The sequence below is a fragment of the Argiope bruennichi genome, chromosome 10 (assembly GCF_947563725.1).
Source record: "Argiope bruennichi chromosome 10, qqArgBrue1.1, whole genome shotgun sequence".
NCBI classification, from domain to species: domain Eukaryota; kingdom Metazoa; phylum Arthropoda; class Arachnida; order Araneae; family Araneidae; genus Argiope; species Argiope bruennichi.
In genome coordinates, this window is record NC_079160.1 from 122,438,191 (window position 1) to 122,453,496 (window position 15,306).

Here is a 15,306-nt window from a genome sequence, read left to right on the forward strand (position 1 = left end):
TTAATTGCCAAAGATCACACAAAAGATTCAGAAAAAATGCTAAATTCACACCAAAAGTTAATATTGAACAACAATGACATGCAAGGCATCCTCTGGGATAAAATCTTTAGTAGAGAGTATGAGAAAGTTTTGGGGAGACCCTTCCTACAGGTATTTTTTTTTTTTTTTATTCAACATTGCTTTACATATTAAGACTGTTTTATTTAAGGATCTAACTAATTTATATAGTCTAAAGTTTGATGAAGTATTCAATAAATCTTTGTAAATAAAGTAAATGGATTTATACTTATGGTTTTGTAATGAAATAGACAAGGAAGTTGAAATCAAATACATGGTTTCAACATTTATGGGTTGTTCCTTAACTAAGATATTTTGCAATTTTCAGAATTCTATGGAAAAATGAATTTGAGAAAACTTTTATCTATTCTGATGAATAATCTAATGGTAAACTGGAAGTTTGACTTATTGAATGGTAAAACATACATAAAAATGGAACTTACAACATTATTTATAAATGTAGATAGTTTTAGCCTGCAAGTTTTTAATTCATTTAAACATAGCAAAATAGCACCCCACGCAGAAAACTGAATCTATTTTTATATTATGTATTATTTATTCAAAGATTCGAATAGCAAGATGAGAGAAATTATATCTACAATTTTCAGAATGGGAAAATTTCTGAGATTTTAGAAGCAGATATCTAGAAAATAGAGCTGCTGCTTAGTGGACAATCAAAATGAGGAATAATTTTTTTTATATATTGAGGAAATTTGACAGAGCAAGTTTCCTACACCAAAATCTAAATCATATAAATTTAATGCAAGACATAACAAAAATCCTACTTTAACTTTCAAACTAATGTTGTTCTGATCATTCACAAAAATTATCCAATCATTTTTGAAATTCTATAAGATAAACAATACATTTGGATATTTCTGGAACAGGATGCGAGAAAAATGCCCTTTAGTTATTTGTAGACTTTCAGATTAATGAAAAATGATGAAAGAATAACTATTAATAGCATTAATGATTTTTCAAACAATGATTTATATGCAGATATCAGAAATGTTAGTATGGAATTCTCTATAAACAGAATGCTAAAAAAAAATCTTATTAATCATAAAATTTAGAAGAACAATTAAAAGATGAGAAACATGAATGCCAGGACCTGTATACATCTTCATTTGTAGAAGTTTGGTTAAGTTCTCCCTCAACTACGTTGCAAATAGTACAAATTGATAAGAGAGGAAAATGGCCAAAGAAATACTGCTATAAAATGAACACTAGTCTTTCTATTCTTGTACGTTGTAAGCAATTAAAAGAAGAAAATATATATATATATATATATATATATATATATATTATATATATATATATATATATATATATATATATATTTTAAAAGAATTTAATCAATTTGAATAATACAGAAAGCAACTTGGTAGTATTTTCGGGATTTGAAGTGCCCAGCAATTGAATTGATAGTTTTAACATATGTAAAATAGCAAAAGTTATCAGATATGGGAAGGAATTAAGATTCTTATGATACAGTTTTGTAGCCAGTTGAATGCAGATTTTCACAAATAAAAATATTAAGATTAATAAAAGCCTTAAAGAAGAAACATATCACAAAATGTTTGGTCTTGAATGAACTAAAAAAATAGTACAGAGTAGAGAATTTTCAAATTACAAAAGAATTTAATATTATTTGCAAAAAATAGCTCTAAGAATGTTGAAAATAAACGAAATAAGATTACAACCTAAAAGAAAAGGAAAGGAAATGCATTGCAATTGACTAAATGATTCTAAAAAAAAGATAAAAATTAGCAAAAAGGAAGTCTACAAAAAGAGCAGTTTAAAATAAAGAGAAGAATCAATTTTTAATGTATAAGAGAAACAGGTTTAGGTTTGCGTCTTTAACAAAGAAACTTAAAGTATTATAATTTGACTAATGGTAATCGCACTGTAATCTTGAAATCCACTTTTAATTGCAAGTTTCGGTTTATTAATTGTAAGATGAGCATAAAAGGTGTCTTGAATGTTCTTTACTTAAACATCTATAAATAGTAACAGAAAAGTAATGGAGTATTTGACATTAATAGCAGAAATTTAAATTTTATTATTTTGTCATTTTAAGTTTAATATACATATGGTTCTTAAATCTATATTAAAAAAAAAAGCTTCTGATTTATTTTTTATATTTTTATTAAGAGAAGAAACTCAGCAAAACATAATAAATAATGCATTATCAATGTAAAAAAAAAAAATTAAGAATGATAAGGGAAATGGGTAGAATTCAATTATTGAAAATGTTAAGTTTTTCGTCTGATATCATCAAGTATTTTTAAACAAATCAACTTTGCACCATTAGCAACTACGTTACATCAGAAGTGAGATCTAAAACAAGGTTATACCTCAAATCTGGAAAAAAGTTTCTCTGTGTATTCAGTATATGAGGAAATGCAAGAACAACACTTGCATGCTAGTTATAGTAGAAAAACACTTTCCTATAGTCTGTATTTTCGATAGGCGGTTCAAGGTCACATTTTCTACCTCGTTATTGGTTGTCTGGTACTAGTAACGAGGTAGAAAATGTGACCTTGAACCGCCTACAGAAAATACACAGACTATAGTTTTTATCAATTAAAAAAAATCAAAAAGAAGTAAGAAAAATTCCTCATTAACAGAAAATAATAGTATATTAAATATATGTTTATATTCACAACAGAGAAAAAATTATTACAGGCTAAAATTTTGAAGGCAAATTCACTTAAGGAGAAAAATATATAGCTCATGCTCTCAAATTAAGTTTAATTTAATTATATAAACGTCCCGTTGTAAAGCAACACTAGGGCTATTTTGGGACAGACCTCGTAATTTTGAACCACGGTCAGATGACGAGGACGACACCTGAGCTAGCACCCCCTCTCCACACCACACCAGAGGAGGGATGTTTGGCATGACGGATTTAACATGCAACAGACCCCCTTACACAACGGTTCTTCGTGGAATCGGGTCTCGAACCTGAAACCCTATGGCTCACCAGCCGAGACCTTACCACCACACCACACCGGCCTGCTCTCAAATTAAAGATTCTGTTGAAATAAAACACAAAGCAACATTCTTGCTATCATGACCATGAAAAAGCATTATAAAGCTTTTGTTGTTGTTGTTGTTGTTCGCCATCTCATACATTTGAGCATCAATTTCCTCAACTATTGAATATTTTTCAATCATCAATTTCACTTTTTTTTTTTTTTTTTGCAACAATTTAATTTCCAAAGTTGTTTTACATTTCCTGGATATTCCCTCTTTTATCGTCAGCTTTTTGAAAGCCCTAATTTTGCATACTGTAGCAACTTTTGCATTTAAGTGCTCCTCCATAAAAATCTATAGCATCATATGTAGTTCTTGGACAAATTAAGGATTTTTTTTTTTCAGAGTTTAAACAAACATATTCTTGTTGATACTAAATCTGCTTTCCACAGTCACATTGCCATGTGCTTAGCAATAATTGTTTTAATGCTTTCACAAAATTGAGAAAATCTTTGGACCTCAAAACATTAGGAAAGAAATCTAAATGAATTTCTTCATTAAATGAATCAAGCTGTTCTTTGTATTCACTTTTTAGTTTTTTCAGAAAAATTTCAAAGTGGAACTTTGCACATTCTGAACATACAAGAGAAATTTAAATTTGTGTTTTGGAATAAAGAAGTTGAAGCAAATTAACCATTCATTATTGACCTATTACCGAATAGTTTTTCAATAAATGTGGATTCAAACAAGCAGCAGCTTTTTAAAATGATTTTTTTTTTTTTTTTTTTGCAATATTCTTCACAAATATAAAACATTCTGCTGAACCAATATTCAAGTAGCTTATAGTCACTATTACAATATCAGAATTTTTTCATGTCTTCAAATGTAAACTGCTCTATATGAAGAAATGGGGAGTGATGGGAAAGGTTGAGCTTCTGTGGTTTGACAGTTACGAAAGCTGTTTAGTTTTTTTTAAGTTATGGCAATGTTTTTTTTTTATCCTTATAATGTTTAGAGATAGGCATTTTTTTTTAGTTTAAAAAAAACTCTAAAAAAACAAAAAAAAAAAACTTTTTGTACATTTTTGGCTTTTAAGGAAAATTCCAAAATTTTCTACATTTACTGTTTTATGGTAGATTTTCAAATTTCCTGTGTTTTCCCAATTTTGCTATTGACATGTCAATAATGTAATATTTAACACAAGCAACATTCAGAATTCTTGATACATTAATATGATATATCTATATGCGATTTATTGTAATTATATTCTTAAATCTCAAAAAGAGATCTTTCTTATTGTCCATATATGAAAATATTTTTTTTAAATACTACTTTGCAGTTATAAGACTAGTGAGAAGCAAATAATTTAAATCATTTCTTATAATTGGCAACATCAACCCAGTGCGATACCATAAAACTACAATAGTGATTGAAAATTACTGGCAAGAATTTTTCAATTCTTTTTTAGGAACAGTGGTAAAGAAATATACTACTATATTTACAATATTTTAAATAATAGTTTTAAAACAATACAGCAATTAAGTCAAAGAGATTCAAATTACTAGAATATTGCAAAACATATTTATCATAACACAAATTTTATTCATGTCTTATTTTATGAACAATTTATAAATATTAGACATTTTTACTATTTAATATAGATAATAATAAAGATTTTTTTTTTTTTTACTGATAACACTCATTACAAAATAAATGAACAATTATTATACACATTTTAAAATTATTATTACAGTTATTCAATATTCAATAAATTACTAAATTTCTATTTCATAAAATATGTAATTTAAATTCTATCTATTAATAACATTATTTTTCTTTGTTTTCAACAAAGAAATTATATATTCGAAAATGTTTAAGTACATGCTAAGTATAAAATAAGTATAAAATTTTGTAAGAGCTAAAAGACATTAAAAAAAACTAATCCATTAATCAATATAACTGATGATGAAGATACACAGAATGTGGTGAACTATTGCATTGATGATTAAAACACACACACATATAATAATGCATCTACATGAAAAAAAAGCCTCCTTGAAATTTTAGTACATAAATTCTTAGTAGAGAATATCAACTAAAGTTAGAAATTAAAATAAGATTAGAAATATCAATTATTTTTAATTACATTAGAATCATATTTGGGAACTATTTATTTGTGTATAAAGATGTGCAATGTAGCTTTATATGAAATGTGAATTTGTTTTGTTACTTATTTTAATGGATAAATCTGAATATAAAATTTTTTTAGCAACACAGCTCTTATAAATTTTAAATTATTTTTATGTTTCGTGATTTTCCTAATTATTTAAGGTTGTCAGAATCATGCTTTGTAACAATTTCAATAAAATATTAAAAATTTATTAACATTTATGAAGCTAAAAATTTACAATGAAATTCTAAATTCTAGGACAAAGGCTAAAAATCACAAGATAAAAACCTATAACAAAGAAATATTATTGCATAATATTTCACACTGATTACTTCTGTGTCATAATACATTAAATTTTCTTTTTTAATAACTACTACTTTAAAAGGTGCAAATAGAAGATGGAATTTCACCAACACAAGAACAACTCCCTTATGAATTTGGAAAGAATGAATTACACTCTAACGTAAGTTATAACAAATTAATTTATCATTTTTAATGGAATGCTTTAGCCTTTTTTTTTCTTCCTATATAATTGATTTTTTCCCCCACTAAAGAAACAAAATAGTCAACTAATTTCATCATCTGAACAATTGCCAGCTCAAGTTTCTAACAGCACAGACAAAGAGAAATCTAGTTTTGCAGCAAGAGTATGTCTATCAAATTTATATTTTGAATTATATCTACTTTTTACATATGATTAAATTATTTAAAAAAAATATATCTGATGAATTTATTTAGAGTAAAGCAAATCCACTTTTACTGATGCGACAAATAAGAGATCAAGCTACTGAAGAAAGCGAGAAGGATGGTGCCAGTTTTCTAGAAAGAGTAAGTTTAACAAAATTCATTTGAATTATTAACAGCAGCAATTTATCCCTGAGCATGGCAAAATCAAATGGTGACTATACCATTACCATCTTTTTCTAGCATACACAATATACTACCAAATATAAAACAATATGTGTATAAGCTGACAATGCATTTTTTCCCCTTTAAAAATTTACTAAAAATACAAAACCAATATATAAGACCTTTTTTCTTTTAATCCCATGATATTCAAATGTGTCATCAGAAAGGTAAAAATATCATTAAATAGGTAAAGTAGATGGAATATTTTCTATTCAATTTATTGTAAAATAAAATGTCAATGATAATAATTTTAATTCTAGTAATTGTATTTGAATCTATCAATCATTTTTATATATACCTATGGACAGGGGTGTTTGTGGGACCCCAAAAAATCCCCTGAAACTTTTACGGACTTACTACCGACATTTTGGAGTTTCGAGAAGGGGGGGGGGAGAAATGAAAAATTACAATTATGAAGTATTGAATGACCTAATTATAAAAGTTCAATGAATTACTTTTTTTGCAAAATTAAGACCTTTGAACCCAGGTCACGTGATCGCACATCTGGTCGAACGAAGTCTCTCCCTTTTTTTTCTGCCGCGCCTACTTGCCGAAAAGAATCCAGAAGAGAATGTCCGAGAACCGGGGGAATGAGTCATAACTCGCAATAAGGAAAGAACAAAAAAGAAGTTTTTTCCCCCTTTTCACGCATTATCACTGCCTTTGGAGAAAGAAAGGAAAAGTTTTCACCACACACACTGACCTTGCGTTTTCTGCTTTCAAAGCAAACAAAATTACCCAGATCAAAATAAATAATCCATTATTATTCCTACTTCCTTTTGAACGACGATCCCCGGAATTTCCGGGTATCGAAGTTCAAAATCCCCGGAATTCCGGGGTTTCCCCGGAGCACAAACACCCCTGTATGGAATTCATTTATTTTCAATACATTTTTACGAAAATTTGTTAGGTTGGAGTTCAAACATCACATACTTCATTTTGGCCACAAAGAAACAAATCAATAAAACAATTTTGAAAATAAAACAACTTAATTCAAAAAGAATAATTCATTTCTACAAAATAAATAGTGCACCACATTTAAATTAATTTTTTTTCTTCTCAAAAATATGAAATAAAAAAATAATAAGTGCTATTTCATTATATTTAGCTATTTACTGCTCACGCCTGGTTAGTAAGGAGGTACCATAGTATTTTATGAAATTAGCAGACTGATATATAAACCAAACTTCACATAATTTAAATTCAAAAAATATTCACAAAAATTTTGATTTATAAATGGAAATATACAGTATTTAATTTTGCACATATATCCAAATCAATCAAATGACATTTTTTTCAAAGCTTTTAACACTTGCAGGAATGTAGTAAAAACAGTCATAAGTATAAATTTCTGTCACTGGTCGATTTTAATAATAAAGCATATTTGTTCTGTTCCGTTTCTGGCAAGGACAGGATTTCTGGTTCCAAATACAGATTATCATTCCCTTCCATAGTTTGTGGAAGCAGGATTTAAAATATTTTCCTGCAAGTCTAAAATTTGAATATGAATACAAAATTAATGATAAATAAAAATATTGAACTATCAATTTTATTCAGTTCTGAATATAACATTTTTAACATGTGTATGTATTTTAAAACACACTGTTCTGCACTTTAAAATTCAGTGACAATACAATAAATTGTAATTGAAAGTTAAAACCAAGAAAAACGAAAATTAGTTCTACAGTTTTATTTATTATTAAAATTAAATAATTACTATTTTTTTACATTAAGTCAAAATTCTGCTATAATACATTTCAGAAATTGTATGCAAATTATTTTTAAAATTTTAACAATACTATTAATCACAAATTTAATTACTTTGATTTAAAAATTTGAATCTGAAAAAAGCCATAGGAGATCAGCAAAGGACATTATTATTCTCATTTCATCTCTAACTTAATAGAGAGTAAAATGTGTAAAACATATAAGAGCATCTCAAGCCTAACTTGAACTGAAGAACTACCCCATGTAATTAATCTTTTATAAGACTAATAAAATACAATAGAAATGTACTTGTATTACAAAATATAAATAAAACAGATCTTAATCCTAATATTTAAGAAGATCTTTTAAACATTATTTCATAAATATCATTTACAAGTAACTATTTGATTGAAGATAAGTACACGAAAACAGATTTTCAAATAATAAGAAAAATTAACATTCAATCACAGTTCAATGTCATAAAGACCTCGCTAAGTTTTGAAAAAAGCTTTCTTTGTACTTAACCTTTCTTAGAATTATATAATCTCAACAAATTTCTAATGAACGATTTCGCTATAATTAGGAAATTTATATATGTTATTATTCACATTTATTTGGAACAAGTTTTGACAAAGTAAATCAAATGCTACCGAATCATAATGTCAAATGTTCCGAAATATCAAATAACTGCGCACATTTCCAAATGATTATGCTTCTATTCTCACAGGTAAAGTAAACAATTGGAAGAGACATATGGATAACTGGAGACATGGACGACTTTCGTCTATTGAATTCATGACATCAAGGCATAAAAAATTGGCCATAAAATTCGCCGAATAATAAAAAAAAATAATTATACATACCGGGTATAGCAGAAGAGAAGTAAATGAAATACTACAAAATTTAATTTACACAATTATGAAACGTAATAATGGAAGCATGTTAGTAAAATTATTAGTAACTTACTGAATACGATTGGGGAAAAATCCTTATACCTTAGAAGGTGCTTAAATATTTTCCAGTAAATATAAAAATCTGTAATAATGTTAACACTTTTATTACAAACACGTTGCACAACATTAAATACGATCCGAAACTGAAACTCAAGATTTCAGATTAAAAACCTAAAACCGCCAAAAGCAGAATTAAAATACTAATATAATGCCGCTTTACAAATCAAATTGTTTCACAAGGCTAACCTAAAAGTGAAAATGTCCGCTTAAATATCATGTCTTTCCGATTAAATACAAAATATGTTTACTTTTTAATCATGCATTTAATAACCTACTGAAACAATAAATAAAAAGTATATCTGATGACAGATTGTTATTTCTTCATATTTTAATTAGATTTTGATACTCATCTTCTTCACTGTAACCATACTATAATGTTTTTTTTTTTCTTCTTGAGTTTTTGTGCGATGAGTAGTGAAATTGACGTTTTTGATATTTAAAAAAGGCGTTGTCTAGGAAGGTATTGCAGGTGTTTCTATCTTACAAATATCAGTAAGTAATAAAATTTACTTTGTTGCTATTTTGAAACAGTGTCACTGTTCTATAAATGTTTAAACATTGTTTTTAGAATTAGCAATGCACTATTTTAAAACCTGAGAAAAGCAATGTTACCAAGCAGCACTTGATAGGCATTGACTTGAATCATTTCAACGAATGTCATTCCGATTTCATATAATATTATTTTATATTTATATTGTTTAAAAATATTTAAGTGTAACTAGTTTTAACTTATAATTTGATTTTATTCATCGTGAATGTAATTATATAAACAAAGAATTTTCCATTAAAGTATTAATATTTATTTTTCGAAATTTTGTCCTTTTTTAATATTTAAATGACGTGCTAATAATTATTCTTTTTAGCAATGTGAATTTCTCTATCTTAAGTTAAAAATTTCATGTATAAATTTCGTGGGTAATTTTTTAAAATATCGGACATTCTTTTCCACTTAGTTCTATACTTATTAGATCAAAGTTATACTGATTAAATCTTTTAGCAGTAAATTTTTGCAGTCACTATAGGAATTAAGTTAAGAGAAAACTTAGTTTTAAATTGGATTTTCACATTGTAGAATAGTGGAATATAGAACAATGCAATGAATATTTAATTCTCTTAAGAAATTTAAATTGTAAGATCTTTTTTTTTAGTTTTTCGACCTGTATTTTCAAGTTTAACATTGTTATGTTAAAAAGATTTTTTCCTATTGTTTGTTTACCAATTGTATTAATGTACCTTCATAAGTTCTATAAATTTGGTTGTAATGTATTGGAGTTTTGGTATTTAATTTTATAGAACAAGGGTCGATTATTAGGAATAAATGATAAAACAGGAGAATCGGGTACCAAGTTTCTCATCAAAACTTGAAAAAAAAAAAACTTATCAAAGCTCGCCAAATTAATAGAATAAGAAATTAAAAAAGATGAACATTTACTGTCTTAAAAAAGTTATAATGTAGTACCAATAGCCACAATGCATTCAATTCTTCTGTAAGGCTAATTTAGGTATCAGCCATGTATAGTTTATTATTTCTATTTATGATTGATTATAGGATATTCTTGTTTTAGATCATGTCAAGTAGAAAGGCAAGAGGTCGTGGTACGACCAAAAAACGAGCTCAGAGGGCAACGTCAAATGTGTTTGCCATGTTTGATCAAGCTCAAATACAAGAGTTTAAAGAAGCATTTAATATGATAGATCAAAATAGAGATGGCTTTATAGATAAAGATGATCTTCATGACATGTTGGCATCATTAGGTAAATAAGTATATGTATATATATTTTTTTATCTACCTCTAGTGATTGATGTGAAGAGTTTGTCTTGAATTTTAATATGCAATATATTGCATCTAAATCCATAGAAGATTGAGATTTAATAATTGAAAAATTAGTTTAATTTGAAAATTCTTTCAGTTATATTTTTAAAATTGTTTACCTTTATGAATTATAGTTTATTTATTCTTCTTATAACTTGTGAATTTTTTTGCTTGATGGAGAAAACAAAAAAAGCTTTTCAGTTTTTTTTTTTTTTTTTTTTTTTAAATCTGATTTTCTACTGGGAAACAAGGATTTTTTTTTTTTTTTTTTTACTTTTTGAAGAATGATTTTAAATACATAAAGGTTTTGTAATGGTAGCTCTTAATTAATAGTCTTAATGATATCCATAAATTATTTGTCATAATTTATGGATATCTGGAATTAATATTTTTCAGAGATTATTATTTTATTAGTTAAAAAGAATTTAATGTGGAACCCCTTATTATTTAAGAAATGAATTTTTAGTAGTAATGTTCTTTTTAATAAATTTGATACTTTTTCAAAATATTACTTTGTTGCAAGTTAAATTTCATAGTTTGTATATTTTTTTACTTGATTAAAAAAGAATTCCAAAGAAGTTAATTTATTAGAAGTCGTTGTTTATTTTTGTATAAGTGTATGCATTTTTATGTAAGAACTATGTTCTTTTCATTTCTAGTTTTTAAAAAAATTCCCAAGTTTTAAGTTTTAAAAAGCAGCATTCTGATAATATCGAGATTTGATTTAATAACATAGTTGTTACAGCATTTCATGATGTATTCTTTATCAACAGATCAAATTTTATAAAAAGAATTTTTTTAGAAGTTTTATTTTCTTTTATTTAAGAATTTTGAAACTTTATTGATGTATAAGAAGAAATGCACATTTCCTCATCATTTTTGTTATGTTTTAAATGTTGTAATTAATCCAAACTATTCTGAATCTGATAAATATGGTCATTTTTGAATTACTTTTACTATTATTATTTTGCCGTACTTATTGAATATTTAATTGAATTGGAAATTTAGCTTTTTGGATTCTTAATATATATTTTTCTTCGACAGGAAAAAATCCTGAAGATGATTTTCTTGAAGGAATGATGAAAGAGGCTCCTGGACCAATAAATTTCACAATGTTTTTAACATTATTTGGAGAGAGATTACAGGGTACAGATCCAGAAGATGTGATAAAAAATGCTTTTGCTTGCTTTGATGAAGAAAATTCTGGGAGAATCAATGAAGAACGTTTGAGAGAACTTCTGACTACAATGGGTGACAGATTTACTGATGAAGATGTGAGTAAAATATTTAATAGTTTCCTATTATTATTTTCCTATATCCCTACATGTTTATTCATTCTGCGTATTATGACTGCGTATTATTTTGATGACTTTTTTTAGTAGGTGGGGGGAATGTGCTCTTGTTATTCTTTGGCAGTCATTATTCACTGTAAATATTTATTCTATGTCATAAAATTTTTTCATTTTTAAATAATTATTTAAAGTAATCCAATAATCTAAGATGGTTAGATATGGGTCAAACATAACTGTTAAAATATTTTGGTAAAAAAAAAATTTCTAATATTTTATCATTGCTTTATTTTAATTTAAGTATCAAAATATTAAATGTCATAATCTCCAGGAAATTAACTTCAAAATAAGTTGGTAAGAATGTGCATTTCAGATTTTATTGAATTGTGTTAATGAATATTTTTTGAAAATTGAAGTTGTATATCTAAAAAATGTATGAATACAGTAAAATTAACATTACCAGCTCTAAATCATTTCACTCTCTTCCAGATTTATTGCATTTATCATTTTGAGTTAATTAGGATGTCTAATAAGAGTGATATTAATTAGGTTATATGAGTATTCTTAGGTTATAGGTAATCCTTTAGGTATTTACTTCTTCCTTATGAGGATATAGGTATTATATCAATAGTAGGCCTTGTTTGTCGACTGATATTTATGCTGTGCCAATCAGCTTATAGGAATTTTGCTGCCCAATGTGATATAAATTTGATGGATTTTCAGTGCAAATATCAAATATTATAAATCTCTTGGCTAAATGCATCTCAATATGCATGATGGATTTGTTGATTGGTAATAATAGAAAGGAAAAAAAAGTTACCACCTCAGTTTATTAATGTCTTGAAAAAAAAAAAAAATCTTTTTTTTTTTTTCTTTGCTCTAATCCTCATTTTAAAAGGAATTCTTTGATTTTAGTTTACTTTAATGTAAAAAGAAAATATTTTACAAATTTGTGTATAGAATATCGCTTTATGTAAAATAATTTTAACAGGGATACATTTTATTTTTCTTTATTGGTTTCAAATACTTGTAGCACTATTTTCAAACATTTTCTTGTGGGTGGTGATGTTTCTTATCAACTGACTGGGATTTAATTTTTTTTATTAAAAAGTCTGTTATTGTTGTTTGTTTATATTGCATATATATTATGAAAAAATAATTTGAAGTTCAAGCTTTTAACATTATAAATATGTTGAAAAAGAAATTTGCATATAATTTGTTTTAATAATTTTATAAAAAATTGACAGATAATACTGCATAATAAATATAATATAATAAGTATATTTTAAAAATATTCTGTGCAATACCAGTTGGTTCAAATAAATTCTGGATACCAATTAATTTATTAAAATAAAGAAAATAGATTTATCATATAAATCTTTCAATTCAATTTTTTTTTTTTTTTTTTTTTTTTTTTTGTGTAATTCAGATTGTTAGATTATTGCTTATATCATATAGACATGTTGACTATTTTTAGACGATATTAATTCTTGCATATGGAGATTTAGTTGCTTTTAATCATCTTAAAAATTTAAAAATGAATGCTTATAGATTATTGAATGTTTTGCTTCATTTTTCAAAAAAAAAAAAAAAAATTATGTGAATTCCAGCAATTGTTAACTTTTTTTGTGTGTGGCATGTTCTTTTATAGGTAGACGAGATGTATAGAGAAGCTCCCATTGATAAGAATGGAATGTTTGATTACCTTGAATTTACTAGAATTTTGAAGCATGGTGCCAAAGAGAAGGATGATCAGTAGCAAACCAATGATAATTACTTATTAATGCAATCATACATTTCCAAACTTGATACTTGAAGCTGGTGTTTTGCAGTTCAGTACTTATGCGAGGAAGTACTTTATTAAACTGTGCAGTCATTTTATAGAATCATCAAGTTTTAAGTTATATATATAAAGATGAATATGGCTTTATTTATGATCATCATATCAAAAGAACAGTGCTCTCTGGGCTTTGCTTTGAGTTGGTTTGTGTTTTGGAGTGCCAAGCTTTGGATCTAAAGATATTAAATCATTATTGTTTCTTTTTCTTCCTATTTTTAAAAATCATATTTATAACATCTTATGTTTATAAAAAAAAGGATTTGCCTTTCCAAAGTTTTAAAATTTTTGGAGACAATTTTTTAAAAAAAATTATTATAGTTGTTATAATTGTGTTTATTTCTTAAAAGTCTATGATGATATTTTTGCTATGTTTTGTTAGATAAATCAATTAATTTTTAATCATAAATGAAAAAGTAGATTACTTTATACTCCATATTTTCAACCCTGCTATCTTTTTTGCTGTTTGTGTTTTTGCATTTATTTTTCTATTTTTATATCAATACATTGTATTGAAAGTGAACTATTGGAAATAAATGCCTTCGTTAATATGATTTTTGGTATTCTGGTTTGAGTTTTATCCGATGTAAATTGTTTATTATTGTATATGAACAGTTTTGAAGCTGCTTAAAAATTAATTCAGCATTGGTTCTTATTTTTTCAGAATTGTTTTATCAAGGAGAAAGAACAGTAATACTTACAGGACTTGTATGTCTGTATAAAATCATCATCTTTATGTTTCAATTGCTAAATATTGCTCCTTTTACAGACATTTTAATTCAAATACTTTTTTATCCTTTCTCAGAATAGATTTTTGAAACATATTTAAAACGTAGTAATAATTACATAACAGTTTGTTTTATTTAAACTTTTTTTTTTTCTATTTGTGTAAAAATGAGGAAGCTGTAGTTTTTGATTTTAACAGAATGCATTAATGAAAAAGAAAATAATGAAAGTTTTGCAGTCAACCACCTTTTATTTAATATTTTAGTATGATAGTAAAAAGAAAAAAAAATGTTATATTATTTTAGAAATTTCTAAAGGAGCTATGGATAAGATATTTGAACTTGAGAAAATTTGAGCACTGTAATAATTCTATCACATTATGTTTGTTGCCAATGGATGTCTTTTACAATCCCATGATTCTCACAATATTCATTTTCCTGACCTTCAAAAATAATTAGTAATCTAACTTATTTAGAAAGAAGATATGAGTTAAATATTCAGAATTTTACAGATCTAAATGTGATTGAAAGACAACAAAAGGGGGGGGGGGGTATTAAAACTTTGAGAATAAAATATGATATGGAACAAGAATTATTATTAATTTCAACTATATATTTTGGATCTCTGACCAAGTCCAACATTTGATATAGATTTAATGTTTGGGTTAAGAAAACACATAAAACAAATTTTATTTGAATAGCTCATTCTGTTTTGAATTAACTATGTTGCAAATAAATATTCTTTAAAAAAACTGGGGAAAAAATGTTTAAGAATTATTTGGTATGTCATTCAGGAAGGTTAAAAA

At 26.1% G+C, this 15,306-nt stretch overlaps 2 protein-coding genes across 3 annotated transcripts in view; one reads left to right on the plus strand and one right to left on the minus strand.

Moving 5' to 3' along the window:
* Positions 1–9,061, minus strand: part of LOC129989457 (uncharacterized) — a 30,037-nt gene extending 20,976 nt beyond the window's left edge. Inside the window, exon 1 of one of the 2 annotated variants that reach the window (XM_056098008.1) lies at positions 8,818–9,061. The gene's annotated coding sequence lies outside the window, so the exon portion shown is untranslated. Of the gene's footprint in view, positions 1–8,788 lie in introns of both variants that reach the window. The other variant, XM_056098007.1, reaches the window with a different exon arrangement.
* The window catches only part of LOC129989460 (uncharacterized), a 58,598-nt gene extending 44,269 nt beyond the window's left edge, over positions 1–14,329 (plus strand). Inside the window, exons 6-11 of the mRNA XM_056098014.1 lie at positions 5,592–5,669; positions 5,761–5,853; positions 5,945–6,034; positions 10,401–10,590; positions 11,694–11,923; positions 13,590–14,329. Of these exons, the coding sequence (XP_055953989.1) occupies positions 5,592–5,669; positions 5,761–5,853; positions 5,945–6,034; positions 10,401–10,590; positions 11,694–11,923; positions 13,590–13,697 (789 nt within the window). The 3' untranslated portion in view covers positions 13,698–14,329. The remainder of the gene's footprint in view (positions 1–5,591; positions 5,670–5,760; positions 5,854–5,944; positions 6,035–10,400; positions 10,591–11,693; positions 11,924–13,589) is intronic.
* Positions 14,330–15,306: the final 977 nt, after the last annotated feature.